This window comes from Halictus rubicundus, chromosome 16 (assembly GCF_050948215.1).
Source record: "Halictus rubicundus isolate RS-2024b chromosome 16, iyHalRubi1_principal, whole genome shotgun sequence".
Lineage (NCBI taxonomy): Eukaryota > Metazoa > Arthropoda > Insecta > Hymenoptera > Halictidae > Halictus > Halictus rubicundus.
In genome coordinates this window covers 3,621,893-3,647,915 of record NC_135164.1, presented here as the reverse complement: position 1 = coordinate 3,647,915, position 26,023 = coordinate 3,621,893, and the positions used below count along the sequence as shown (strand labels likewise).

The 26,023-nt window shown below is 33.7% G+C and overlaps 4 protein-coding genes across 8 annotated transcripts; 1 reads left to right on the top strand and 3 right to left on the bottom strand.

The window, feature by feature from the left end:
• Window positions 1–235: 235 nt before the first annotated feature.
• Window positions 236–8,433, bottom strand: Hip1 (Huntingtin interacting protein 1). Its single transcript, XM_076801896.1, has 19 exons — window positions 7,935–8,433; window positions 4,809–5,010; window positions 4,674–4,737; window positions 4,081–4,438; window positions 3,912–3,973; window positions 3,536–3,810; window positions 3,245–3,438; window positions 3,021–3,159; window positions 2,865–2,952; window positions 2,691–2,779; window positions 2,407–2,610; window positions 2,147–2,327; window positions 1,778–2,065; window positions 1,447–1,688; window positions 1,216–1,368; window positions 1,044–1,144; window positions 753–982; window positions 532–692; window positions 236–452 (listed from the first exon to the last, which is right to left on the bottom strand). The coding sequence occupies exons 2-18, from the start codon at window positions 4,851–4,853 to the stop codon at window positions 532–534; spliced, it is 2,874 nt and encodes a 957-aa protein (XP_076658011.1). The 5' UTR covers window positions 4,854–5,010; window positions 7,935–8,433; the 3' UTR covers window positions 236–452.
• An 806-nt stretch (window positions 8,434–9,239) lies between these two features.
• On the bottom strand, window positions 9,240–12,485 carry Rab2 (RAS oncogene family member Rab2). Its single transcript, XM_076801921.1, has 4 exons — window positions 12,317–12,485; window positions 11,563–11,702; window positions 10,921–11,277; window positions 9,240–10,838 (listed from the first exon to the last, which is right to left on the bottom strand). Exons 1-4 carry the CDS (start codon window positions 12,360–12,362, stop codon window positions 10,737–10,739), a joined length of 645 nt encoding a protein of 214 aa, XP_076658036.1. The 5' UTR covers window positions 12,363–12,485; the 3' UTR covers window positions 9,240–10,736.
• Window positions 12,486–13,294: 809 nt separating this feature from the next.
• Abl (tyrosine-protein kinase Abl) lies at window positions 13,295–23,805 on the top strand. 4 transcript variants are annotated; one of them, XM_076801891.1, is made up of 16 exons: window positions 13,295–13,676; window positions 14,384–14,537; window positions 14,827–14,936; window positions 15,120–15,418; window positions 15,494–15,635; window positions 15,724–15,854; window positions 15,934–16,196; window positions 16,450–16,621; window positions 16,750–17,005; window positions 17,089–17,211; window positions 17,472–17,607; window positions 17,841–17,947; window positions 18,450–18,613; window positions 18,685–19,754; window positions 19,916–20,425; window positions 20,573–23,805. In XM_076801891.1, the coding sequence occupies exons 1-16, from the start codon at window positions 13,550–13,552 to the stop codon at window positions 21,081–21,083; spliced, it is 4,275 nt and encodes a 1,424-aa protein (XP_076658006.1). In that variant the 5' UTR covers window positions 13,295–13,549; the 3' UTR covers window positions 21,084–23,805. The 4 variants fall into 4 exon arrangements, with proteins under 4 accessions (XP_076658006.1, XP_076658004.1, XP_076658005.1 ...); XM_076801889.1 differs by having other exon boundaries at window positions 18,402–18,613; XM_076801890.1 differs by having other exon boundaries at window positions 17,841–17,968.
• A 316-nt stretch (window positions 23,806–24,121) lies between these two features.
• Nxt1 (NTF2-related export protein 1) lies at window positions 24,122–25,490 on the bottom strand. 2 transcript variants are annotated; one of them, XM_076801922.1, is made up of 5 exons: window positions 25,074–25,490; window positions 24,908–24,999; window positions 24,753–24,839; window positions 24,416–24,560; window positions 24,122–24,337 (listed from the first exon to the last, which is right to left on the bottom strand). In XM_076801922.1, exons 2-5 carry the CDS (start codon window positions 24,914–24,916, stop codon window positions 24,162–24,164), a joined length of 417 nt encoding a protein of 138 aa, XP_076658037.1. In that variant the 5' UTR covers window positions 24,917–24,999; window positions 25,074–25,490; the 3' UTR covers window positions 24,122–24,161. The 2 variants fall into 2 exon arrangements, with proteins under 2 accessions (XP_076658037.1, XP_076658038.1); XM_076801923.1 differs by having other exon boundaries at window positions 25,394–25,439.
• Window positions 25,491–26,023: the final 533 nt, after the last annotated feature.

Below are 26,023 nucleotides of genomic sequence, written 5' to 3'. Positions count from 1 at the left end.
CATTTGTCGTATAACCTAGAGCGAATGATGCATATGTCGAAACTGTATGATACATGTTTAATGATTAATGAATTTAACGTGAATTTTATTAAGAAAACGTTCATATCAAAGAAATTTAACATTACGACAAGTAATCAAATGTAAAAAAGTTTTAACAGCTTAATATATGTATAGAAGATAATATATAAGAGAGTAACAATATGATTACTTTCGTTTTTTGCTTAGATACGTTCAATTATCATTAAAAATGAATAAAATTGTATTTATTAAACATGGAACATGCAAATATTACAATAGCTCGATTCAGGCAACTCAGATAGATCTTCGTAATATATTATTTCATAATGAAATTTAACTGTTTACTGTCCAGACGTAAACATTTTATTTCATGATGTTTAATGCCGATGAAATAGTTTCAAGTTATATATAACTCTCGCGTAGTCATTAAACATCTGTAAACGATACAATCATCTTACACGAATTCTTTAAAATCGAGATATATTAAAGTGTCTGCTTTGACGTAATACGTACTCATTCCTTTTCACCTTCAAGTTGATAATGGTAACGACGTAAAGCAGATAAGCGTAATCTCTCTGTTTCCAAAGCCTGCTCTAGTTCCAGTACACGAACTTGTGCCTCCATTTCTAGCCGTTTAGCTTGATGTAGACTTAGTCCAGTAAAGTCTAAATCATCTATAGAACATTAGAAATATTAGTTTTTATTTTGTTATCTGTAAGGTGTGAAATAATTACCATTTTCTTCGACAAGTTGACTACAATTTTTGGCGGTCGCTACAACGCTTCCTGTTGCCTGTGTCACGTCCCTCGATGCTTCGGAAAGTGCAGCCAAGTTACCGCTATTTCTGTTCGCTTTTACTCTGCTTGCAACTACCAACTGAGCTGTCGACGCAGCAATCCCTTGCGATGCGACTACCAGCTGTTCAAATTTACCATTTCCAGCAACTACCTTATCTGCAGCTTCCCTGTACATACCGGTATACTTTGTAGTTCAATGATGCGCTACAGTAGATGATTTGTACGTACAATAATAGATTAGCACCCATCGCAACCGCCTTCGCTGCTGATATGAGTCCTTCGGACCATTGATGGTTCCGTTTGTAGAATTCTGTTGCAGACGCTGTACCCTAATATTGAAAACCGATTTTTATGTTCCATCCACTTATAACTAAAATAATGATGAGTAACAGATCTGTACCTTTCCTTGTTCAACGATTTCTGCTTGCAAAAACCGAGACTTTTGTACTAACTTCCTAATACATTTCATCAGTTCTGTACAGGAGTCTAAAATTTTTCCGTTCACCGCTAATTTTAATCCTGAATCTGCAGCTCTGGATTTTTCTAACATATCCTGAGTAAATATCATGAAATATGTTATTTGTGTACGTATAAAAGTAATTTTTAATCAGTATAATAAATTACAATGTACCCGTATTCTGTTGGTAGCTTCTTCTATAGCTTTGTCCATGCTCAAGAGCTCCATTTCCACTAAACTGCCTATAGCTTCAACGTTACCCTGGCCATTAGACAGCGTAGCAGCGAGTTCGCATATTTTCTTAAATTGTTGTCTTACTTCGTTGATTTGACCAACAGTCGTCGGTGACTTTTCTTTTATGTAACCAAACATAGTTAAAGATTGCACTCCTAATTGCTTGCATTCATCAGTCAATTCTAAAATAGGATACAATGGGAAATGAGAAGTATGAAGCTGTATGATGTTTTCGAAGCTTTCATTAGCTATAAACGTTGGTCTAACTTACTGTCTCCCAACGCAATATCGATGGACGTGTTCGATGTGGATTTTGCATGGATCAAGAAAAGACCCAAAGTATAGGCAACGTGTATTGCACTTTTAATGAGCATTTTTCCTTTCGTTGTGTCACACACGTAACCAGTATACGTGGAATCCAATACATCTAACGATTTTACAATCGATTCCTCTAATCGTTCAAGGTACTGAGGTGTGCATGTTAAATCCGACATTGCTGGATTGTCTATAGCACTCAACGAATACTGTATTATATCTTCTGCTTCAGATATACAATTTACTGAAACGAAAGTGCACTTTTATACGTATGGATCTAAGACATTTTTTAGACTATTATCGAGGAATAGTTAAGAGCACTTACACAATAACTCATACAACATAGTGTCAGCGTGTAGATTCATTTCATTACGGCATCGTTCAGCCTCAACTTCCAAGTTTTCAATCTTTAAATCTAACTCTTCTTTCTGCGCTAATAAATCGTGTAGATCGCCCTCTAAACCCGTTTTTTCAGACGTTATAAAATCATTTTTGGCAATCAACACCTAAAATATTACATCTTTACCGGAACGAAATAAAAAGAAAACAGAAACGTAAACTTTTAATCAAGAGAAAGCTATTAACCGAGTTTTCAGCTTTCGCGGAATTCAGTTGTTGTTTCAGATCATCCAAGTCCTGTTGCGCTTCGACGATTTTTCGACCTTCTTGTTCGTTTATGGCTTGAGCCTGCATCAGCTCTTCAAGTCGACGTTCTGCATCAGTAGTTCGTCTTTCTGATTGTACTTGCGACATTTTCAATAATCCAAGTTGCTTATCCACGTCCGCCTTCTGTTTAACAAAAAAATTAATTGATTACTAAAATTTCTATGTCAAAATTATTTATTTTCTATATCAGCTACAATCTTTACCTTCCTAATTAAGCTGATATGTTCTTCTCTCAATTTCGCATACACATCTTTCAATTTTTGGAACTTTTCTTCCAAAGTTTTATATTTTCCTGCATAAAAGGAATAATTAATCAGTAAATATTAAATAACGTATCATATGTTGTACATAAAATGATAAAAATAAAATTTAACAACCTTCGCTTTCATGGACTTTCACCATCATATCTGCTTTCTGCTTCAGAGAATCTTGATTGATCTGCTTCTCCTGTTCTATCTCGTCGCACTAAAAATTTATAGAAAAGAAAGTATGTTTACCGCTGTCTTTTTTTAAATATTGCATTAACTTTCTACCTTGGCAAGCAAACCAGATTCAAGCTGCGTCACTCGAGCCTGAAGCACTTCCACAATTTGTTGATACTCAGTTAGTACACGATGCAGTTCTTGTCTTTGGCGGCTATTTTCTTGATGTAAATGGTCGATAAGACTTTCCCTAAAATATAAACAAATAACGAATAATTTTCCACTCTCAAACCGCGTCAGAATAATTTCAAAATTTCAAATAAGTTCAGGTTTACCTTTCTGCTAATGTATCGGGAGAAATTGAACCATTCCGTGTTGAATCCAGTTGGTCACCAGGTAATGAACTGGTGTCAGAAGTGTCGATTAGGCTATCTACAACCGCGTCGTGATCCAAAGACTCTTCTGGCAATTCAACTCTTGGTGTGACATACGATCGTAGTTCTGCTTGTATCAAAAAGTTTGGCGGATTCTAAAATAATCAAATTGTACGCAATTTAAATTGCAACGTTATTTCTTTTTCCTCACTATATTTTTAAATTAATATACTTTAAAGTTATTTTGCTTACTTCTGGTAGCGAGGGTATAGTTATGAGAGCTTTGAAATACTGTCTTTGTTTAACTGTATTGTAAAATTTCTTCAGTTCTTGAAACTGTTTCGAAAATCGATCACGATGACCCGCCAGGGTGTCAGCTGGCAAAGTGTTATGGAGCTTAAATAAAATTTTCACGCAATAATCATATAACTGTGACGCGTCTAGGACGCATGGTATGAGTGGAGCCAGTCGACATTGTCCGCTGACGGTCATGGAATTCGATGGTGTGTTCATCAACGAAGTGGTAACTGAAATAATGGCCTCGAATTGATAAATGTATATAAAACTTTATGTTTATATCTAAATTGAATTTTTAAGCTCAAGCTAGATAACAGAATTTATCATATACCTGCACGTTGTAGGTTTAAAATATCATCCATATAATCAAACATTTCTACCGACATCTGGAAACTGGAAAAAAAGGAAGTTCATAAAATTGCATAAACTTTAGCATTAGCTTTAGCTTTGTTCTTGAACTCTGAACATAATGTTTAGCAAAGATAAAGCTGCAAGCTTACTAGACATTAATGTCATTTTCTCCAATGGCTTCCAATTCTTCAGGCGTTACTTGAAGATTTCCAGGTATCCGTGGATTTCGCTTATGAAAATCCAATTTGGTTATCAACAGTCTTATATACAATTGAATCAACTGGCCATAGCCTTCTCGAAGGTGTTGCCATAGCTTCCCAATATCCTCTAGTTTTCCGCGGTACCGTTGAGAGTCTGGAATTACTTTTGGATGACCCTCGCGCAGTACTTTGTGTAAAACATGACAAAACTTCCACGCAACTATTTGATTCTCTTGCAAGGGTTGTCTTAACATGTACATCCAAAAGATCATTCCACTCTTTTCCTGATATGTACCAATAATAGCGCCTATGTTTGTATAAGGTATATAAAGTACAATGAGGCCTAATTACATCTAACTAACAATAACACAAGTGATTTGTAATATACAACAACTAATCAATCACTATTAAATTATAATATATTCTGGCAAGTAAAAATTGTAACGCATTTCCACCCCCATTGACTAGACAACACTGATGTATCTATCACAAAAATTTGAAAATTCCTTTGAAAGTACAAATTTTTCATCAAGAAAGGATACTCCGCACATGTTTCTCCTTCACTGGTGTTTCCGTAGGGCTCACAGCCTTCCCAATACTGACACTCTAAAAATGAATTGTAATTGATTGAACGTTTTGGATAATATTTTTCCTAATTTTCCATACGGTTCACTTACCAGCTGATGGAGTTGTTTATCTGTGAGTGGAACGATAGTCGTCATGATAAAACCGTGTAGAAGCAGTGGTAGAAATCAAAGCCAGGAAGAATCTGAATACTGATGGTCAGTCCATATGAAAAGTCATCGTCCACCAATTCATCATTCACTTTAAGAGACCTTAAATGAGCGTAACCGACATTGTGACTTTCTTTTGCTTCGTCTGGAAAAATATATGTAACTATTAAGAACCATCCATGCAACACAAAGGTACTTTGTTCAACGAATTCTTATCACTCAAGTATTGTATGAACTTGCATATTCAGCATACACTTACAGCTGATGTTTAAAAGGTATACAATTAATCTAATTGTAGCTCTAAGTTTGCGCATTCATAAGTAGTACATAATTCATAGAGTTTCTATTTTCTCCCAATGAAAAAATTAATGTTTATCTCATTTTTTTTTTCTCTCAATTAGTCTACATGAATTTATGACTCAATTGGCATGATCTTTTAATTAACTACTATATTCTACACAATTTTTACTAGAATTGGAACTATAATATCTCTGAAAGCTTAACATTTTTTCGAATAATTAAAGTTAAAGAAAATTGTGAAAATCACGCCATTTAAATTAAATTCTATAAATTTTAACAAAATTTTTTCAATGAGGTAGATTTAATTATAACCACAAGGTTACTTATAAGAAATGAAAAAAACATTGATTTATTGATTAGTTTAAATATTTAATACTTCATGAAAAAAAATCCAAAGATTAAGAATACATTTTTAAACTAAAATATTTCCGACATACTTTGTATAAGTTCGATTTTATCATGCGCGTGCTCGCAATTCAAACTGAGGTTTAAAAAAATTGAAAGTACGTATGTAATTCGAATTATCGAACGGTTACAGTTTAATCTGTATCAATTATGATATAGATTACAATGATTACAATACCATAATAAAATACAGATAACACGGACAAAAATTTTCGGAAATTCTGGATAATGCTAGAGCTTATTTTACAGAAATAACAGCAGAAAAACTGAGCGAATCAGAATACATATTATAGAGGGCTAAATGATTTAAGTTAATATAAGCTATTTTATTCAATATAGATGTCGAAGAACAAAAAATATTTTCATACAATCTCCGCTATGTGAAACGGCAATTTCGTATGCACGAACCAACCGAATAAGTGCTTAATCCAAGTGTTCGATCTCGGAAGTCCAAATGATGGGTCTTTTATGTTCATTAACCCTCCGAGCGGTGTCACCGTACCGGCGCAGTTAACGATGCACCAGAAAGAGTGTCGTTTACGTTCATTCAGAAACTATCGTAACGGTTGCATTCGTGCATTTAGATGAATAGAGACGCGTGCAGTTCGTTGTGCCACAAATCAAAGACCCGTATACCATCGCAGGTTCAATGGAAACAAACACAATGACCGAGATAAAGAAACACGATCCTCCTTTCTGCACACCGTTAGCGTAAACAAACAACAAACTTAGCGCCTTGTTTTCGGACGTACATAGAAAAACAAACATTAGGGCATCGTTCCAGAATAACCATTCTTGGTAGAGGTATTATGAAACTACGGAGAAATCATGTTAACCGCTGCTTTAAATTATATTTTTCAGAGAACTGTGAATATAAAATTTCGGCGAGAAAAACTAACCGCGTGAATACGGGGTTCGACTAAAAAATAAATTAATATGTCAAAAACTAATAAATACTCGCTATCGAAATTGTATATTCGGGGTCCTCTTTCCCATTCCCACCCGTCTCCAAAATCTCAGCTCGTAACTCGTGTGGGTCGCAGCCATAATTTTTTTGTTCGATAACATCGTATATAATCGTAAATCATCTCGTGATATGTATACGTATACATGTACACATGTATGTGTATATAAATCCGTTTTGTCTGGATCTGTCTGCTATAAAGTAATATACAGGTCACAGATAGACGCGACCGAACTCATGCAAATTAAATCCCGACCTTGACCATGGGGACGCGATAATTCCATCATGACTTTAATTTGTCAGAAGATTGGAATAATGGTTGAGGATGCGAAACAAATTGTGAATTTAACCATTGAATCATTCAATATAATTCTTAAAATAACATCGAATAGACTTGTTCCTGTAATTTGCAGCTTCTTCAGTTAAAACGATTAATATAATTGTCGTAAAAATCATTTTATTTCTTTTCAATCGTTGAAAAATGTCTTTCCCTAATCGAAATAAGACTGGAGTAAAAAGTGGAGCAGAACAATTCGAACGGAATTTACGGCGACATTGTGGAACGAGGAAAATCGGAACGCATAAAAATATAGTGCTTTATATGGATAGCAGATTCTGAATCATACTGTTCAAGAACATATCTTTCACCAGTAGTACATTTTCTAATTCTGCGTCACTGTAACCATTTTTTTACCAATCTTATTCGCGTAATAACGTTGAAAGAACATAACATTTAAAATTATTGTAAATCTTTACTTTATATATTTTTTGGTTTCTGATTTTGAATTAAAAAAATATTTTTATACTCTATAAAACAATACCGCATACTGCAATGTATTTCAATTTTATAATTCACGACAATCGTAAACAAAACTCTCCGTCATTCACGATAAAAACACATTCAGGTGTGTGAAAGTAGAATGAACAGGGCTTCCTGTTAGCTGATGTCAGATTTTTCGAAGAACTATATATACATGTATACATATACAACTCGATAATACGAACAGTATATTTGTTGTTCACTTAATATGACACGAGTAAAATTGTTAACAGTAAAAACCGATTATCGAAACTACTACGATTGTTGAGCACAGTAGCACTATCAACAATTTTGTGATACAGATAAATACAATACCATAATAAACACATTCCCTAACCTATAAAATCCATTAGAACGGTATACGAACCGAAACGAGGTCAAGGACCGCATTTTCATCAAACGCCTTTAATTTTCACAATTTGAAATACCTGTACATCCGAAAATGGAGACGAACCTATTTAATACGTTTACTCAAACACGAGAATATAACCTTACGTCCATTTAAAGAGGTGTCTGCATATTGAAATCATTATTTCGCGGATATAGTGTACCGTTAAAAATTAGAAATGATAATACATACCAAAAGTTTTTCCCACAGCCAGTACATTAAATCCAGGCCGCCTCTGATTCGTTAGAAAACATGTAATTGCGTTAAACCCATTCCTTCGTCAATGCACAAATTGTTTCAGAAGATTACGTAGCATAGATCCGGCTAACGTAAACGGGAACTTCATAAATACACACACGCATTACATTTCGAATATCACTAAATTCAATTTCGAAAAGTGCGGCAAATCATAGACGAATTGTCCGTGGAGCTTTTCCTTCAATAAAGAATTAGATTGGTGATGTACCGATAAGCGACTGCACAAATTCAATGATACGATATCAGATACGATGGATAAACGTTAAACGTAGTGATAAGAGGGATTAAGCAACGATAGATGGTGTTGCCAATAACCAAAGAAAATTCGTAGCTGAATATGAAATAAATACGTGCTTCCCGTTCGCGGACGTGATAGAATACAGTGAATCGCTTGGAATACTATAGCAATAGAAGTAGCGTGCATTCGGTATCAAGCCGTTATTTCGAGCGCTCTTCCAGTGGCGTAGCCGACTCGTGAAACTTGCTGGCGCGTAAACTCTCTTTTAAAGTTACATTTACCTTTACATTCTCCTTTACTCGCTAACGCTTGTTCCACATTTCGTTGTGTCCCATGTCTTTGGTTATCTCCTCTGCTTTTTTCCCTTTGTAATGCCATTATCACCCCGTCATTATTTATCGTCTTCCGGCGCGACTTATCTCATCTTTCTTCGCGTGTCTATAAGTCTCTTTAAGATAGAACAATGAACCTTCGCTGAATTCATCATGAATAACTTCAAAATCCCTAGCATATCTTGATAGTTTTTAACTTTTTCAATTGTTCTTACGTTGACAAACATTAAATTATATATTTTCACGTATATACATATATGTATACTCCACTTTGCTGCGGGTATTTAAATTTATATTTTTTTTCATTGTTTCAAGAGTATATCTTTATATTTCGTATTTTACAATGAAAGGATTATTTTGTTTTTAAATATGTCGGTTTCCTTTTAGTATTTCTAAAGTAGACACGCAGTTTCAGTCGCGTACATTTAATGATGAAATAGAGGATTGGAGCTGGCTTAATAATTATCATATTTGAATATGTTAATAGAGAGTAAAACAGGTCTGCCAGACCATTTGTGATTATGTCGAATGTATTAAGAAAAATGTATTTTTCTCACAGACTTAAACGCGACAACACGTACACGTAATACGTGTATATTACGTACACGTGCACATATTATCATGTCTATGTAACAAATTTTTTAATTGAAAAAATAAGTTCAAATCCAATTACTGATATACACATATATTTTTTAATTTAAAAAATGAGTTATACATAACATTTGATAATAGTTCATAATAAATAATTGTCGATCGCATTTTAAGCCAGCGTATACATTTTAATTATGACACTATACAAGCGCTATAAATGTTGTGTTGGTGAGGTATGAAAATGTGTTTCGATTTCCATATCTGTTTGATATTAATCTACATACATTTGGCCTAGATTTTTAATATATTAATAAACTTTAACATTCGGTGAAAAATTAATTAGGTTTTTCTTTTCATTATATGAAATGTAAATTATGTTTACATAGAACTACTTGTCAGCCAACTATCGCTGTCGTAGAGATAAAATACGCATAGTACATATACATGATATATTTTTATATAATCAAATCAGTTTCATATTTCTATTAAAATGCTTACTAGTAAAATAAAAATATAAATGTATAATATAATTATCTTTGGATTTAAATGGACAAAGTACTCTATTTATTTGATTGGTATTACTATTTATGGTTGGAATTATAATGTCACCATATATTTGTTGATTAAATCAAGTTGATTAAGTAACTTATCAAAGTTTAACATATTCTAATAAAAAATATACATTTCTGAATAATATTCTATCAAAAATAACAATACCAATCATGAATAAATAGTAAGATTTTCTGGTTAGATAGGCCTTGTAAGAAAATTGATTTATATGTTTTATATATTCGTCATTTCATACATTGATACATACACATACATGGTGTCGCCTTAGGTAGTCAAGTGTAAATAATATTTTTGACAAATCGCTTTGATCCATATATTATCAATTATGATCCATTATTAAAGTAAATTATATTCCAAAGATTAGTGCACAATACATACAATATACAATGTGAACAGATACAAAACATTAAATAGAAGTACCTATCCTCTCCCGCTTTATCAATACCCAATGTTTAATCAATTGTGTGCCTCATTTCTCATATATTCTATGAACTTAAAGTATTTCGGCTAGAAATAAATAAAAATGAAATGTACTATTAACTTAAGAAAATAAGATTTATTTTTCTATTAGCACATGTAAAATTACGGATTATTTGTATATATTAAAAAGTTCTATTTCACTAATGCAATAAAAACAAATAATATCACTACGTTAATGTACGGCAATCAATTACTTTTGTCTAGAATCAAATATACAAATCATGTAACATATAATATTTAAAAATAATAAGCTAACATCATCGAGCCTTTGAAAGTTAAAAATTTATTAAGTTTTACGATTGAAGCAATGTGTAACACTTTACCTTATAATACACCTATTTAGTATGTGTATACATTCTTTTAAATAATAAGTACACCAATATTCACTTGTTACCTTATGATGCGACACGTGCAAAAGAAAAATTATATGTAAATCAACTTGTTGAGAATAAAATGAGCAGCAGGAGTAAAAAGATTAATTTAAATTGGAGAAGGATGAAGCGGTGGACAGGCAACCCCCAGCCCCTAGCAACACCCACCACCTTGCGTGTTCCCCTGCCCACCGGTACCTGCTAAACCACCAGTACTTGTTGGGGAATGTTGTGGTCCAATTTTGATGCCGTTTGCCTACACAAATTTAAAATACATTGGTAATAATTGCACGAAAATACGTCAATATTATTGTACAACATGACGATTTTCATTTTACCTCATTGTTTATATCAAAGACACCTTCTTGGATTTTCTCATAAATAACTTTTGCTGTATTGATAAACGCTTCTTCTACATTAGCGGCTGTTTTTGCACTGGTTTCCATAAAAACAAGTCCATGTTCCCTTGCAAATGCTTCGCCTTCTTCTCTCTTCACTTCTCGTTTATTTTCCAGATCACTTTTATTACCAATTAACATGATCACCATATTAGAATTCGAATGTTGACGTGCATCTTCTAACCAGGTTGTCAGGTGATTAAATGTTTCCCTTCGCGTAATATCATATACTAATAAAGCTCCCGCTGCTCCACGGTAGTATGACCGTGTAATTGAACGAAACGCTTCTTGACCTGCCTGTAAGTTGAATAATCTTATTAACAATTACTTCCTTTCGCAAGATTACTTTGATCTTTGATCTTTGCAGTTAAATTAAAAAAAGAAAGCATTAAAATTTTATTTAGGACTATGTACATATTTACTTTTTACGATTAAAATTAACATTCATAGTATTTTAAAACTACATTTATTCATTACTGCATCGAATTGATGATTTTAATATATTCTTCTACCAAATACATGATAAGAGCACTATTATTTCATAAGTTGTCTAGGCATATTGTATGATAAATTAATAATTACAGTATCCCAAATTTGGAGCTTGATCTGCTTTCCATCAATCATAATCATTCGAGCACCAAACTCAACACCTATTGTTAAGTCGTGTACTGGCTGAAATCTCTTGTCCGTAAATTGAAGGAGAAGACATGACTTGCCAACCCCTAATTAAGAAATTAGGTAATGTTTTTATAATATTATTTAATCACAAATAAAATTAATATTACAGAGTAACTATTAATTACATTAACAATATTTTTTATTGAAATACATTAAATGTCTGCTTACGCTAGTCTGGTCAAACAATACTTGAAGTTAAGAAAAAGTTCAAGGATGAACAGCATTGATGTTATGAATAATGATAGTAAACAAGATAATAATACTGTCCTGGTACTAATATTTACAAAAAGTCTGTGATTAGTATTTTGAATTATTCATGTTTTTAATAATGGAATATTCATTCCATAATAAGATTTCGTGGGAAATCTGTTATTAACATAAATAAACCAGCACAAAACTTGTTCCAATTGCCAGAGTTATAAAAAAGAAATCATATCTGATTGAACAATTCGTCAAAAGATACATGATTTTTATTGATAAACGTCATCATGACATTTGCACATTGAACGATCTACAATTATTTTATATTCTGCTAATGAATAGCATTATCATGAAGAGAAACGAAAACAATGGGTCCTGTCACGGTCGACGTAGTAGAGAATGTACATAGGTACCACTTTCACAACGTTTACTTCTAAAAAGAGTACTACGCATTTACCTGTATCTCCAATGATGATGTATTTAAAAAGATACGCGTACGACATTTTGAAAACTCACGCAGATATCAAAGATATTTATACGAACTGCAATTATATTAGAAAACAGAACTGCACTTTTTTGACTGTCTTATCTCTTCTGCTTCAGCATGACGTCACTAAATCGCTTCGGCAATCCTCGGGATATTTCGTATTATTCGTAATCAGTCCGGGTTTCCGATATCGCGCTGCTGTCGCTTCAGTCATTGATATATTTCACAAAGATAGGCTATGCTCAGACTCTGCTATGCTCCAGATTCATGATATTTATAATTTTAAAACGATATGTATGTATGTATATATCAGTGAAAACGAAGTAACATAATTATCATAATTTTAAAACAATCAACAGTACGTTTATGTTTAAACCATAAACTACATCAGAAGTGAAATTCCTTTTTGAACCTTTCATGTTCGTGTCACTAAATTGGATGACCTCAACAGCCTACTAGAACTTCCTTTCGTAAGTGCACCGCACTTCTAGTACACATACTCTATGCCAAAACATTAAAATTACACTAGAAGACGTTATAAGCAAATATTACTAAATTTCATGCACGTATAGTTCCTTTTTTAGTAATGTTTTATTCATTATTGTGAAAGTAATAGACTGTGGGAATGAATTGCAAAAATATCTGATGAATGATGCGTATTAACAAACTAAGAAAATACAATCACTTTGAGTGCCACACAATATTGACTTTTCATAAAACCGTGTACAAATTGTATTTTGGTAGTGTTCTTATTTATAAAAAATAAACATGAAATTTATAGCTATTACAACAAAATAAAACGCAATAAAGAAAAATTTTAGTCGAGATGATATTATGTGGTGAACAATATTGTTAGCCAATGAAATCTTTTTCCAACAAATTGACTGTCCAATGAGCATGTAGAAATGAGCTCTGGTGGTAAGTAAAAGTAGTAAACAAGTGTATGGTGCGAATCGAGCTATCGTCGACGTCGAAGCTGTCAAACATGGCGAGAATGTCGATCTCGAGTTCTGGTCAAAAATGTGAATAGAGGTGTCGGGTTGTGGTGAGATTCGTGAATCTCGGGTGTTCTCGTCGTCGGCAGAGGCCGGCGAGAGATGCGATCGAGAGTTAGACTGTCAGGCCGAAAGTGAATGTGCCGAGTGAACGGCCCCGGCAGTTTTGCGGCCGGGATTAATGTAAGGGCATGCCAATTCGGGAACTATGGGTGCTCAACAGACTAAGGAGAGAATCGTTCCTGCCGGCTCTACTGCGCGACAGATGCGCAAACAACCGCGAAACCTTAAGGAATCGCGGCTAGTTGGCTCCAATATATTTACCGAGCACAGCGGTAACTTCCTTTCCTTATTTTCGTCCTACTCTTTCGCTTTTTATCTTCTGTTTCTTTCTCACTTCCGCCCATTTTTCCGTTCTCTTTCTCTCATACTTTCTTTCCTTCTCGCTCTGTTTCTTGTCTAGTCTCTTTCTCTCTGTCTCTTTTTCTCTTTCTCTCTCTCTCTCTCTCTCTCTCTCTCTTACTTTCTTTCTCTCCCTTACACTCGTATATTTTGCTTACTTTAAAACTGATATTGAATGTAAAAAATTATTAATTATTTAAAGGTCATGGTAAATCGCACGAAAAAATTGCTAAGCCGAAAATAATGGCTTGGTTATGTAATTAATTCACACATACGCCTACGTGTGTATGTATATGATATCCTTATTAAATTAATGATTGGTTGTTAACTTGTAATTGTTTGAGGAAAGAACACCAATTAAATTGGAAATTAGTTTTCTCACTCTTGTAGTTCATTCACACCTTATACTAATTTATTTTTTGTTCTTAGTTGTTACTGCTAGTTTAAATATAATTGTTTCTTTTTTTTGCAAATAGAAACGAAGTTTTTGTTACACAATGTGTAGACAAGTATTCTTTCCTGATTAGTATTTTAATGAGGTGTCATTTTGTATCTTATATATCATGTCATTTTATACGTATAAATAGAATAATAAAAAGCATTACATTTGTTTAAATCATTTGTATGTAATGTTGTGCAGAAGCTCTTTTGCAAAGCAGACCGCTACCTCACATTCCGGCATTACCAGATGGTGATCCTCCAAGCGGTTCCGGCATTCAGCCAATTTCACAGCAAGTAAATATTCAACAACACACTGGTGTTCCTTCAACAGGGCTTTTGGAAGCTGCAAACAGGTCAATTTTGTATTATCATTATTATTTCTATATCTGACTTTAATACTGTCTCCTATTATTTCATAAATATATTGAGTACATTGTATATCATTGCTTAAAATTCATATTTAAAAAGAAAATGTGTGTGTGTGTGTGTGTGTAATTATAATTATATGGTCAACAAATAAAACACAATTCCGTTTGTGTAGAAAAGTTCACTTATTTTTGGATAATTAATATCATTTTATTTTCTATTTTTTTAAAAATACAAAAAAAAATATAAATAAGTTTTAATATGTTCGATTTATAGATGGACTAGTAAGGAAAATCTATTAGCTCAAGAGGAAGATGATCCGCAGTTGTTTGTTGCTCTCTATGATTTTCAAGCAGGTGGTGAAAACCAACTTAGTCTTAAGAAAGGTAATTGCTTGTGATAAAATCACGTATAAACGATAACACAATAGATTCTTATTTATTCAAGTCTTTTACAATATGATTTTTTGGTGTAATAAAACACATATTTTTATTTTTTAAAAATGTATAAACCATACATTAATAAGATGTATAATAAATAATGTATAAATCATACATATTTAAATGTAGGAGAACAAGTTCGTATTCTGAGTTATAATAAGAGTGGTGAATGGTGTGAAGCTCATTCAAGTACTGGTCAAGTGGGTTGGGTTCCATCAAACTATGTCACTCCAGTAAATTCTCTGGAAAAGCATTCTTGGTATCATGGAAGAATATCCAGGAATGCTGCTGAGTATTTGTTAAGTTCTGGAATAAATGGAAGCTTTTTGGTTCGTGAATCAGAAAGTAGTCCAGGTCAACGTAGTATTTCACTGCGATATGAGGGTAGGGTTTATCATTATAGGATTAATGAAGACAGTGAAGGAAAGGTATAATTCTTTCCACTATATGAATATATCTAAATTAGATGTAAACATGATGTGAAGAGTTATCATTGTTTTTAGATGTTTGTCACTACTGAAAGCAAATTTAATACTCTAGCAGAACTTGTACATCATCATTCAATGCTCGCTGATGGTTTAATCACACAATTACTTTATCCTGCACCAAAGCACAATAAACCTACTGTTTTCCCACTTAGTCCGGGTATGTTGAAAATTGTATAAAATTTATGAATCTTACACAGTAAAAACTTCGAGATTGTATTTTCTATTAATACTATGTTACATTACAGAACCAGATGAATGGGAAATCAATAGAACAGATATAGTCATGAGACATAAATTAGGAGGGGGACAATATGGGGATGTCTATGAAGCTGTGTGGAAGAGGTACAACATGACTGTTGCCGTAAAGACTTTAAAGGTCAGGTTTGCTTATTCTTATTACTTTATATAAAGTTTACTATCTTTCAGTTCTGGAAATGTTTCTATGTACATTGTAGGAGGATACAATGGCTTTAAAAGACTTCTTAGAGGAGGCTGCAATCATGAAGGAGATGAAGCACAGAAATTTAGTTCAGTTAATAGGTGTATGTACTCGGGAGCCGCCTTTTTACATCATTACTGAATTTATGAGTAAGGGGAACCTGTTAGACTATTTACGGAACGAGAGCAAGCATCAAATCAACGCAGTAGTTCTGATGCATATGGCAACACAAATCGCTAGTGGAATGAGTTACCTAGAAAGCAGAAATTTCATTCACAGGTGCAATTTTTGAAATTCAGACAGAACACACCTTCGTTACTAATCCCTACATTCATTACTGTGGAAATATTTCATCGTACTTATTTTAGAATTTGTAGTAATTAAAATATTACCAGGAGTCTTAACAAATTTTTTTTATCAAAAGAAGCATTTAAAAATCTCTGATTCTTTTTCTTATAACAAATAAAACCATAAAAATAATCTTTTTTTTTATAACAAATAAAACCATTTAACGTCGCAACTTTCCAAACAGAGATCTAGCTGCTCGAAACTGCTTAGTGGGTGAGAATCATCTAGTGAAGGTCGCTGACTTTGGTTTGGCCCGGTTGATGAGAGATGATACCTACACTGCTCATGCTGGGGCAAAATTCCCTATAAAGTGGACTGCTCCAGAAGGATTAGCATATAATAAATTCTCTACAAAGGTGATGTAATTAATAGTTTTGTCATTTTCACGTACTGGAATAGGGTGTTAAAATCTCTGAAATTGCGATAGATCTGTATTTTACTTTGATTAAAATAATTTTAACATTTAACCATCATATTATTACAGTCTGATGTATGGGCTTTTGGAATCTTGTTATGGGAAATAGCAACATATGGTATGTCTCCATATCCTGGTGTTGATTTAACGGATGTATATCATATGTTGGAGAAAGGATACAGAATGGAATGTCCTCCCGGATGTCCACCAAAAGTTTATGAACTAATGCGTCAATGCTGGCAGTGGGCAGCTGCTGACCGGCCAACGTTTAAAGAAATTCATCACTCTCTGGAAAACATGTTCCAAGAATCCAGCATTACCGAAGGTAAAATGACTATACAAACATTTACTATACAAATATGGACAATATCTTTTTAATGTTTTGTGAAATTATTATTATTATTACAGAAGTTGAAAAGCAGCTTCAAGGTGGAGGAGAAATACCCTTATTATCATACAAGAAATCTCAAACTGGTAGTACTGGAAACATCCACGGACTTGTTCTTGTCTCTGAACCATTACCTTCTTCAGGTATACATGTAGGAAATTTGTAGAATATTATTATTTTATAACTATAGTTTACGGCGTTGTCTTTTTCGAACAAAGTTTAATTTTAGTAGTAAATATAATAATTGGATTGCGGATCTTTCTTTGCGGAAATTTCTTTCTTTCTTCAACAATTTTATCAATTACATATTGATATCCTCTGATTCTTTTAATCTTTCTAATATTTTAAACTTCACTCTCTCATTTTTCTCATAAATTCATAAAACCTGCATAATTTGTTATAGAAACTACTGGTTCCGTAACGAAACTGAGCACATTCACGGGTGGTCTGTCGAGTAAGAACAATAGCAGCATGGTTCAAATGAGGCGTTCTACAAATAAAAAGGGAAAGCAAGCTCCAGCTCCACCTAAAAGAACCAGGTACACTATTTGTCTTTTTATGGTGCAACGAAATCTCGAATAATTCTGTTATAGCTCTTTTAAGGTTGTCTAAAGGATCAACTATCTTAACATTCAACATTACTATGTATATTTGTACTAAATGTTTTTTATTTATTATATATATATATTTTCTATGTAATCGAGATTTCCATTTATTGAAGCACAAACAAATAATGATCTCACTTTAATACGATAACATACTTGGGTAATAGCTTGCTGTCGTCGTGCAGTTCGTTCCGCGACTCTGCGTATCAAGAGCAAGATATTCAAAATACTGAATCGAACACCATGATACTTGACGACGCCACGGATCTAAATGGTATTGATAAGATACTCGAAGGTATTTTCATTCTACTTTAATCGAGCGTACTGATACGTGCACGTACTGCTTCAGTTTCCTACCGTAAGCTCTGAACCCAGCTTGATGCTCGATTTCTTCTGCATCTTTATCTTTCTCCCTGTACTGATGCATATTGGATTCGAATTGGATAGCAAATTATAAAAATCATAAGACTAAATTTATTTAGGTACTTTCATTGTTTATTCTCTTACTAATTTACGTTAATAAACCAATAAATATTTCCACGAAGATTACTAAAGTACTAATATAGAGAACATCTAATATTTATCAAGAAAGACTTGTTTTTAGTTGTCATGAGACATTATTTACATTTCATTATTCGAGCTTACGGAGCATGTTCGCTCTCAGCGAAAGGACTCTAAGCAGAAAGAGAATATGTACCGGTACGGTTTGTTGTTAAATGGGAACTCAGGTATTGCGAGAGATCTCGCAACGATGGCTCAAGGAACGATTGCTGCAGGAGGCTGCGAAATCGAGGAGGATGGAGAGGGTTCTCAGGGTACGGCGGAACCGAACTTCATGTCTCAACCTTCAACGTCTCCGGAACCCATACCTGGACTGGCTTGTTCTCAAAAACAAATCAAATCGAGACCTTATTCATCGAAGGAACCATTACCACCGAAGGTAGGTTTTTAAACGCAAACTTTACAGTGCCACTTTATTAAAATAATCTATGCATAAATATTATCTCATAGGTGGTACAAGTAGGAGCTTTAGAAGTACAGAACGTAAAACGAGCCATTAATCGTTACGGTACATTACCGAAGGGTGCTAGAATTGGCGCATTTCTTGAGTCAATTCGTCAAAGCAGCATGCCGTCGAATCAAGAATCTACTTCGATAACCTCAGCGATGACACCTGGTTCGGTAGAGCAACATGACGCTTCTATCGACAGCTCACAACACAGGTCGCTTTCACCTCGTCAAAGTAATCTAAGAAGTCAACCTCAAATGACCCGCAGCAATTCTTCAAGCGGCGTTGTCAATACTTACCAGCCTCCGAATTCTCCTCGCGGTCGGGTTGTTGCTGTGAGAAAAAACAACCAGTCCGATGGTGTTGGTCTAAGAACTTTTCGGGTCTCGGGTAACTCTAACTTCCGTACTGCAAGTCCGTCGAGATCTGTTCAACCAACATTAGCCGATTTAGAATTTCCTCCTCCACCCGCCGATCTGCCACCTCCTCCGGACGAAGCTTTTTCCACTCCGGAACAGGCTGATCTCCCACCGCCAATTTCTTGCACAGAAATTTCTCAAGTGAGAAGTTCCCCTCTCTCTATACGAAAGGCAAAGAGTACGGACTGGCGAACGAAGGAGGAAGACAACGAACAACAAGAAGATAGAAACGATGTTAGTAACGCAGAGCCTTCTGTTAAAGAAGCCAGTTCGAGATTTGGAGTTAATCTGAGACGCAGAGAAACTCAAGACAGCGCACCTAGAACTTCTGATAATAAAAGAGCGGGGTTTAAATCTAGAATAGAAACAATTGAGCCCGCTGCACCACCGGAAGAAGCACCGCCTCCTCCTCCGCCACCACCACCACCGATTGCTATGAATACACCCCCCGACAGTTTCGAGCGTAAACCCGGCATGAAAGAGATGTTAGAACTGAAATTGATTAATGAAATTAAACAGGGTGCAGAGACGAAGCATGGAACTACTGCAAAGAAACCTGGAATCACTAGCAGTACCCCGTCTGCACCCTTGGATCCAGCATCGCAGTTACTTTCGGAACTCTGTGCTAGTTTTAATATGGATTCTGGTCAGAGGTAGTTAAAGTTAAACGGTTTTGTTTCATAGTACATTTAATTACAGAGGATTATTACTTTAAGCTTTCATTAATTAGGTATTATACACTTAAGTATTATTTGTAGTAATATTGTGTTCAGATTTGGATTTAATATTACTTTATTTTTCATTATCACGCTAGACACGCCCAAAATGAATATGCTGTGTCAACTTTAAAAACCAACGAGGCGACACAAGATCAACAACAACAACAAACTCACAACATTTACAAGGATTCGTCAATGTCATCTCCTGTGACTGAGTCTATTCTGTCCAGCGGGAACGTTGGATTTAAATTGAAAAGGGTGGACAAGCGGAACAATCCACAAAAGGAAGAGACACTCGATGGACAAATAATTGATTTCAAGGCAAGACTGCGAAAAGTCGAGAACACTGAAAAAGAAAAATCTGCAGAGGACAGAAGTAACTTTACCGAGCAGTCTTCAGAATCAGAAGAGCAACAAGATGACAAGCGTAGAAGTACTGGCAGTATTAGTAGTTTGAAAAAGCTTTGGGAAAACAAGGAATCCTGTGATAGCCAGCCTCACAGTCCAAAGCTTAGTGTCCGAGGAGGCAGTAGTAAATCGGAGATGCTTGACCAGACCGAAGATTCGCCGGAAGATCATAGTGGAGCTTCAACTCGTAGTCAGAGGTAACTTAACTTTTCTTTACTTTCACCTCGTAAATTTTCTATTCAGTGTATGTACAAACAAACCTAAATGTAGAGATCTAAATTTATAGCATATATGCTTTCAAATGAGTGCCATAAATGGTATATTAAATTGATATTTGTTTATAGTTCTGGTAGCAAAAGCGATACTAGATTATGGCCACCGCCTGAACCAGAGAAACCCGTCGTGCCAGCGAAACCGCTGAAACCTCTCTGTTCTTCGGCGAAACATTTCTGCTCTTCAATATACGCAACACCGAATTGCGCGAAGCCTCAACACACCGAAGACGATTTAAGCAAGCAGAACATAGATTCAAGAACCGCGAAACAAGCTGTATTGGAGCTCTCGACGTTGATCGAAAGCAGCGTACTAAATCTGAAAAGCAATTCGACGATAGTAATGACCAGCTGGCTCCAACTGTCTGACAAGGTAGGGCTGTTGCACGGTATGTGCACAAACCTCGCTGACAGTGGCATCGCACCACATGCCCGATTTCAATTCCGCGAGCTTCTAGCTAGGTTAGAACTTCAGGCACGGCAGCTTCGCGCTGCAGGTACTCGAAATGTCGCAGAGAATACGAGACTCCTCACCGACTTGCAAAACACGATAAAAGATGTGGTGAATGCCGTGCAAAGATAAACCAGGGAGATTGACAGCCGTTTTCTCCATCTATCTCCACCCTTATTCTCGTCCTCATTTTCACTTAGTACAGTTTGGAATTGTCACGTGCCTAGATTCAGTCGGAAATGTTTTACAGATTTCTTAAAAGATCGTTTACTTTGTATTTTTCCTTCTCGTGCTGAGTATTATTATACTTCCTTGAAGTTTGTTATCCCATTTTGTTTGGGATTCTTTTAGCATGTTTCCATTGTGTCGAACTGTGTTGTTCGTTTGCAATATTTTCCCTGGAGATGACTCGATCGAAGTCTGAATTATGATTATGGAGAGCACACGAAACCGAGGATGCTTGAAAGCAAGGCCTCTTAGCCGAAACACGGCCTCAGTTAAGATATCGGTTTGATGGAAAAGTAATAAAAGAAGAAAAGAGTCTGACGATACAATACTAAATTATCGAGAAAAATATATTCCAATTTTCCATCGATACATTTCTTATTATAGACTGCGATTAGTCATTTTCGTTCGAGTTTAGAAATATTGTTAGTGTTCGGTTGATATCATTAAAGAGGACCGTATAGCGCGCAAAATGTAATTCACTGATATTTTCTATCATTAAGTTTTGAGATAAACAAACGAGTTACTTCTCAAAAGTAACATGAGCGTTGACGTACGATAAATAAGTAAGGATCAAACGTACTGGTTCCTTAAATTTTTTTAACAATAGTTTTAAACTTGTAGTAAAAGGACGAGCAATCGCAGTTCATAAAAAAAGAATAGATAATACATATATGTAGTATGGATAATAGCAAGATATACTTTTTGTATACTGAACACATTGATTTTTCGGAATACACGTTATTACTTTTACGTCGATCCAATATTTAGTCTGCATAAATGAAGTTGTATGTGAATTATACACTCGTCCGCTATACGATAAATGTGGTGATTATAGTTGTCGAGTAAAACGTCTCGGTGTTCTTTCATCGAACTTTCTTGCGCCGTGCTTCGTAATATCGTATGCAAAAGTCTTAGGCTAGATTATAAATCATAAGTGCGAAACTTTTAAGCGAGTAAACCATTTTAATGCGTGAGAGGATGTAACAATTTTTGTATTTGTATAGAATAAGTCGAATAACAGGTATGCTTAAACAGTACAGTAAAACCTCGATCATGCAAACTAATCAGAAGAATATCGTCAAGTTGATGAACTTCTCGATTAATCAAACGCAACTTTCAATTCCATTCTATCCATATTTTATTCGCAATCTATTTCATGCTGTATTATAAAAGTAGGTTATTTCATTACTCGCATCGAGAGTTATTAATTTTACTATTTTGACGCAGTAACTGTACTGAGCACGCATAACCTTCAAATCTTCTTGAATTGTATTAGAACATATTGAAGTAAAATATTTAATACTCGTCAACGTAATGCAATCGTCGTAATACGATCCAATTCGTATTTGAGTAATCGAAAGTTCGATCAAATGTTTGAATAATCAAAAATTGAATTTATTACACGGTCGAATCAAGTCGAAGTTCTACTGTACATTCACACATATAAATCAGCGGGTGTAATTAATCAAGTTCTCAAACATTTTATTTTGTCTACGACGTCGCGTAGACATTCTTCCAGAAAACGCTGATGGAAAACATGACTCCGGATACTTCTTGAAGAATCATAAAAAAATTATTTTATAATTTATACTCGTTCTTATCGTTCACTTTCAGTGCATTTATTAATTAAAAAAAAAAAAAGAAATGAACTATTCAATGAATTTTTTGCAAATTAATTACAACATAATTTCATTCTTTCAATTTTAAGATAGGTATCAACAAATCAAAATTAATGAATCTGATTGTATTATTATTATTAGCATTTATATATAATCTAGCATTTCCAGCCATTAGTGTAATAAGTATAGTTTTTTAACTTTGTTATTATAGTCTTCCATAGATAGATTCCGGAGTCTTAATTTGTTTTATTCCACCACGTAAAAATAAGAAATACGCAACGATAATGAAATGCCACTCTATTTGCAAGTCAAGCTGTTTTTCCTTATACCACTGCCTACGTTATGGCTACTAGAATACATCGATCGACAACGTTAATTATGCGAACCGGACATTTTCCTCTTTTCGGTCCGATTACTCAATTTCTGTTGCATCGTTTGTACCTGTGATACACCGATCGACTTATCTGTTATCTTCAAAGAAAAAGAGAGAAAGAGAGGGAGAGAGAGGATGGAAAGAAAAGAAAAATCTGAGCGATCGTATGAACGAATCTTTGTGAGATGAGAATTTCTAGGTGTATAGATTTTTAAGTGGGATTTTAATCAATTTCTAGTTAGAACTGAGTATATTACTCGAAAGAATATTATCTGTAAATACGTAATCATTTTCAAGAAATCACATATAATATCGTATAACTTAATATTCATTTTAGGAGATCATTAGCCTAATTATATATAATTTTTTAAAAATTATTCCTGATTCTTATCAAATGAAGAATCATGTATTGCAAAGACTGTTTTATCTATTATAAGCAGACAACTAACTGTGAATCTTTTAATCTACAAAGTGTATGTTGTGTGTAACTTTAAAATTTTGTTCAATTATTTTAGTCATTAAGAATATCTACAAGTATAAATTACAATGGTATTGATATGAATAAAAATACAGTGTGTGATTTCTTAAAAATTTAAGTAATTATGGACAATATTTATAAAATTTATTAAGAAATATTTTGAACTATAAGTTGATAGATATTTCATTCAGAAAGCTTTATACCTAGAACTTCTCAGAATTTTATTAATCAGTGAATGTTTAAGTTGATGAACCATCAAAGGATATGAAATCGATGTTTTATACAATATGTATCATAGTAACATTTATGTCTAAGTATTTATATCTATATTTATTTTTAGTTCTTTCTCGTGTAAAGTTATTCCTAAATGATCGACCAACGTACTGATTCACTAATATGAAAATTTTAATATCGCTTTATACATTGATATAAGATCGACGATAGAAATAAAAAGGAATATTGAATCAAATAGTTCTTTGCAAAAATTCAATATATTCTTATTATTTAATATTCTAATTCACAATATCTGGTACTTCTTGCGATCGAAAGCAGTCACTTACAATTTTCCACTTATCTCCCATCGCTGTAATAAGGAAGCTTTGATTGAATGGTTTTGATATTTTGTCATCGTATTTTACATTTCCACCAACTTTTACAAGGAATGTCAGCTGACTTGCCACTTCAGGACCTGTACATGTACACATCAATATACATTATATCATTTGTTCTACTAACAGAGCATTGTTCTGTGCGAATATCAACTTACCTGTTATTGGTTGAGCATCTAAAGTAAATATGTTATGATCAGAAGGTGGCAAATCTGTCCAAAATTTTTGTATATTATCTTTGCCATCAATACCATTTCCATTCCAAATTAAAGTTGCAGTATCCAGATATAACCTTGATATCAGCTAAAACCATATACAACATATTTATTGCAAGAATATTTCAGTTACTTAATTTATTTATACCCATGATAAATTACTTGGAGTTTTTCTTATAATTCACTGACTTTTTAATTAACGATACACCCTATGCATATAATTATAAATTGACTAATTTAGAATAATAAATTCAAACATTATTTAACCTTAAGCACTTACATATCTACGTTTGTCTAAACTTTCATAATAAAGCTTTGTAAATTCTTCAGCCGTTCGACAGGCTTGGTCAATCTTACTCTTCAAATCCTACAACAAATATTATTAATTCTGGATAATAATCATTTACAGCCGGTAACATTCGAACATTGACGTACTTGTTCCATTTTTCATAGCTATCGATTAAGTCAGTTTTTGGAAATTCAGTCTTTTCTTTGCTGTGCTGTCACAAGAAAGCAGGACATAACCCCTGAAAAGTGAATAAATTTATCGTCACGAAAATACAAAAATAAAGAATGATTATTATGACTGATTGCTTCTTACAATTAGCAGGATGTATAGTTAAGTTTAAAGTCAATCTAAAATACAAATTATTTATATATTTTTTAAATAAAATCACGAGTTCATTGCATTTTGTAATTGAGAAGATACACTTGCTGTGACTGCTATATTTTTATTCTCGAATACATATCGAATTCAAAATTTTATCGTCACAATTTTTCAAAGTTTAAAATATCAACAAATCTTAATGTTAAATGAAATAATGCTGGTTTTCTTTTTCATTGCGTGATGGAATAACAAAGAATGATGAAATATTTATTAGTTAGCAATTGAATTCTACATATAATGGTTACAGAAATTACATTCGAAATTATTATGTTTACTAAATTTTCAAATCACATATACTTATCTATGCATTGACTCTGAAAGTTTTCTAAATCATCGACTAAACAGCTTATAGACAATGCGTCAAATGCTTTTTTAAAAAACAAATTCAGGTAAGTAAGCATGCCATAATTATGTAAATGTTATGCAATTTTTAAACATAGTAGGAACTATATTCGATACAAATATTTGTCAACATGGACCTAAAGTTCGTTACCCAAATTTACATAATTTTTCATAGAAACATTGATATTTTATTGTTTTTTGTACGTGTTTATGTTTAATCAGTACAGATAATTCTCATAAGAGGGCGCAAGTTATCCATAAAAATCAAATTCAGATGTCTCTAATGCATTCAGTTACTTCGTGATTTGTTGAATGTTGAAAACTGGTTGAAAACCATTGAAAACTGCTTTAGTGCTTAACGAAAGTCCTAGACGGTGCTAGTTATTTATCGTGCAGATCTCCCAAGATCTTCTCAGCAGATCTTCCTCTATATAGTGATAATCGTAATTTTTCCAGTAATCTTTTTCACCTGCCTACTTTCTCCTTTCTGTTTTTTAGTTCTGACATAATGAAAAGGTATCATAAGAAGCGGCTAAATAAAA

Bases quoted from the DNA above. Each gene is read 5' to 3' on its own strand.
- Hip1 (XM_076801896.1), bottom strand. From the start codon at position 4,853: ATGACGACTATCGTTCCACTCACAGATAAACAACTCCATCAGCTG. The intron at 4,439-4,673 runs GTATCCTTTCTT...ATACAAACATAG, and splicing joins GAAGGAGAAACATGTGCGGA to GCGCTATTATTGGTACATAT. The intron at 2,953-3,020 runs GTAGAAAGTTAA...ATAAATTTTTAG, and splicing joins AATCTGGTTTGCTTGCCAAG to TGCGACGAGATAGAACAGGA.
- Rab2 (XM_076801921.1), bottom strand. From the start codon at position 12,362: ATGTCGTACGCGTATCTTTTTAAATACATCATCATTGGAGATACAG. The intron at 11,703-12,316 runs GTAAATGCGTAG...TTTCTTAATTAG, and splicing joins CATCATCATTGGAGATACAG to GGGTTGGCAAGTCATGTCTT. The intron at 10,839-10,920 runs GTAAAATGAAAA...AAATTTGTGTAG, and splicing joins TCTTTGATATAAACAATGAG to GCAAACGGCATCAAAATTGG.
- Abl (XM_076801888.1), top strand. From the start codon at position 13,550: ATGGGTGCTCAACAGACTAAGGAGAGAATCGTTCCTGCCGGCTCTACT. The intron at 16,622-16,749 runs GTGATGTAATTA...ATATTATTACAG, and splicing joins ATAATAAATTCTCTACAAAG to TCTGATGTATGGGCTTTTGG. The intron at 19,755-19,915 runs GTAGTTAAAGTT...TTATCACGCTAG, and splicing joins AATATGGATTCTGGTCAGAG to ACACGCCCAAAATGAATATG.
- Nxt1 (XM_076801922.1), bottom strand. The intron at 24,561-24,752 runs GTAAGTGCTTAA...ATATGGTTTTAG, and splicing joins GTTTAGACAAACGTAGATAT to CTGATATCAAGGTTATATCT. The intron at 24,338-24,415 runs GTAAGTTGATAT...GTACATGTACAG, and splicing joins AGATGCTCAACCAATAACAG to GTCCTGAAGTGGCAAGTCAG.